This window comes from Anarrhichthys ocellatus, unplaced genomic scaffold (assembly GCF_004355925.1).
Source record: "Anarrhichthys ocellatus isolate YVR2014 unplaced genomic scaffold, GSC_Weel_1.0 scaffold14, whole genome shotgun sequence".
Taxonomy (NCBI): Eukaryota; Metazoa; Chordata; class Actinopteri; order Perciformes; family Anarhichadidae; genus Anarrhichthys; species Anarrhichthys ocellatus.
In genome coordinates this window covers 1416238-1419203 of record NW_022280044.1, presented here as the reverse complement: position 1 = coordinate 1419203, position 2966 = coordinate 1416238, and the positions used below count along the sequence as shown (strand labels likewise).

At 46.1% G+C, this 2966-nt stretch overlaps 1 protein-coding gene across 1 annotated transcript in view; it reads right to left on the bottom strand.

Annotated features, from left to right (window-relative positions):
* Positions 1-2966, bottom strand: part of arpp21 (cAMP-regulated phosphoprotein, 21) — a 10414-nt gene that overhangs the window by 1168 nt on the left and 6280 nt on the right. Inside the window, 8 exon segments of the mRNA XM_031854214.1 lie at positions 203-305; positions 537-677; positions 789-863; positions 1009-1127; positions 1228-1368; positions 2246-2436; positions 2652-2708; positions 2820-2857. Of these exon segments, the coding sequence (XP_031710074.1) occupies positions 203-305; positions 537-677; positions 789-863; positions 1009-1127; positions 1228-1368; positions 2246-2436; positions 2652-2708; positions 2820-2857 (865 nt within the window).

Sequence of the window (2966 nt, the reverse complement as noted above, 5' to 3'; positions counted from 1 at the left end):
AACCGGTCTTTGTCACTGCGTTGAATAGAAGCAGCAGGAAAAGAGACCGGTTCACTGTGAGACCCTCAGACTACATCTCTGACAGTGTAACGGCCCCCTTCTCTACTGCCACGCTACCTCCTGCATCTGTCCACCACACACACACACACACACACACACACACACACACACACACACGCACACACACACAGGTGGGAAGTACCTGTTGGTTGCGCTGCTTGGCTGTGGAGGTGCTGGCTCGGTGAGACAGGCCTGCATGGGTGCTGGGCTGAGGTAGGGTACTGGCCGTAGTAATACACAGGCAACTATAGGGAAATAATGTGAAAAATACTAGCTTTAGTACTTTAGTACTAGCTTTAGTACTTACTGTTATTTACCTTAAACTCTTTCTTTGAATGGCTAAATAAATGTGAAAGTTAAATAAATTACTTTCTAACCAGAATTTAAGCTACTCAATGCAGAATTTATACATTTTGTTTTCTTAACACAGCAATGTTTAATGCATCTTATATGACCATAGAATAATGTATCTGTACCGGAGGTGAGGGCTGGCAGTAGCTGGGAGGAGGAGGAGGAGGAGATGCATAGATGTAACCCTGACTGGGAGGGTAGATGGGCGGGGCTTCACCAGTCGACTGACAGCTCACATGAGCAAACTGCGAGGAGAGATCTTCAATCTGTCGGTGAAGAGAAAGGAGGTCAACACGCACGCGGACGCCCGTACACATACACGCATGCTGTAAACGCACGTGTGCGCAGCGGTTGTCAGACTGTACAGAGATACATACTGTGGTGTACGGCTGTGAGGGAGTGACAGGCAACATCTGTGGAGCGGTGTAAGAGACAGAAGAGTACTGAACCACCTGAGAGAGACACACATATGGGGACAGAGATAAGGACACAGGCAGCGACATGTATGCCGTCTGATCCTGTCTTACATGTCAAACACGTCCTGCTGAGTGTGTACATGGGTGTGTGTGTGTGTGTGTGTGTGTGTGTGTGTGTTACCTGCTGCTGTTGGTGCTGAGGGGGAGGTCCCTGCAGCTGGGTCTGGCTCCTGATTTGCTGCTGACTGTCCGGAGGGTTGTACACAGCAGGGGTTCCATCAGGATTCATGAAAGGCTGCCCTAAGAGGTCAAAGGGTTGAGTGTGTTAAATGTGCATGTGTTGTGTATGTACTCTTGGTGTGTGTGTGTGTGTGTGTGTGTGTCTGTGTGTGTTACATACCGGTATGTGGGTTCACTAGTATGCTTCCTGGTGGGATCCCGTTCACCATGATGTAGGTAGAGTTAGGAGCCGGCTCATCTATGATGGGAGGAGAGGAGGGGAGGGGACAAGTGGACGGCAGTCTGAAAAGAGAGATGGAGCCTGAGAGAGAGAGGGAGAGAGAGAGAGAGAGAGAGAGAGGAAAGTAGAAGAGAAGTAAATATTAGGAAATAAAGAGGAAGAGGAAAGAGCTTTATTCTCACGGTACAAAACAAATTCACATTTCAACATCTTAATCTGATAAAAAAACGAAACACTCCGCCCCCGCATGTGCTAAAAAAATCATAGGAACATTACTGCCACAGATTTAAGGACATTTGCAAAAGAAAGATCCTAATTGTTATGGAGCACATGGTTTGGTCTCCTTCCTTCCCTTAGGAAACGACTACAGAGCATCAGAGGACCAGCCGCCTCAAAGACTACTGAACGGCAAGCGCTTTAAAATATAGTATATATATATATATATATATATAAGTACTCTAAATAACTCAGTGATTTATTTATCATTGTAGAATTTCTTCTTATTGTTGTCGACTCTTATTTATTAGTAGTTTTTAAGGGACGCGGGAACCAGGGCAGATGCACTTCCTTGCATTTGAATGTACAAATTTACTTTTTAATGTGTATGACAATAAACTTAAACTTGACATACTTAGCAATGATGTTCTTCCTGAATATGCAAAGGAGACTGGAGGTGTTGTGTGAAAATGTACAGCTATGGTGTGAAGGTTCGTGATCGAGATTTTCACACCAGAAAGAATTTCCACTGCTTTTTGTTAATTAGATGATGCTGAATAAAGAACAGACATCATTTATAAACAGCGTTTTTTCCCAAGTGTGGTGTGCTGACTAAATCTGCTAATAGGTTTGCTTGCCCAAAGGTAGAAGCGTCTCTCCCTCGACTGACTCAATTTACACCTTTAAGGTGCAGCAGAGAAGTGTTAAAAAGTCTCTAGATGTTATTCTGAAAGAGACGCACCTGAACCACGTGCGTCCCAGCTGTGGCTGGGGGCTTGGTGGGGTTTCAGGGCCGGACTCGTCCACTGGTAGGAGGAGTCAGAGTCCGTGCTGCTCCAAGGCCGGGGGTCGGTGCTATAGCGACAATCCGTCTCGGTGCTACTTTGCCTGCTGCTGCCCGTCCAGCTGGAGCTGGAGCTGTCACGGCTCCCCCTGTGAGGCACATCCACAGTTATCCTACAACCTTAGTACTGCACACCTGCTGATATGCCATTGACATAAATCATCTATCGGTATGTGCAAGATTTCTAAGAATCTTAAACGAAAAAAAAAAGAATCTAGGTCTTCATTTTGTTTCCACTGCACATTCAGGCTGACCAGATTAAGATGATAAATGACTACGCGTCTGTGCAGACAGAGCTCTCTACCTGAAGAGCTGCCTTTTCCTCTGGGTCTCGGCAGATGGATTGTACTCCTCCACAGCCCTGCACACAGAACACACACAGACACACACACACAGACGTATATTAATGTGCTCATCTAAATAGAAAAAGCTGAAACGGCACTTGGAGAGAATGTACTGCAGGCAAGGTTACCTGGTTTCTGCATGGGCGCTCTCCTGGGTGCAGGGCGGCTGTAAAAGTACAGCCGAGAAATTAGTGGGTCTCCTATATGTCTCTATGTCATATCTTCCAGTCTCTCTCTCTCTCTCTCTCTCTCTCTCTCTCTCTCTCTCTCTCTCT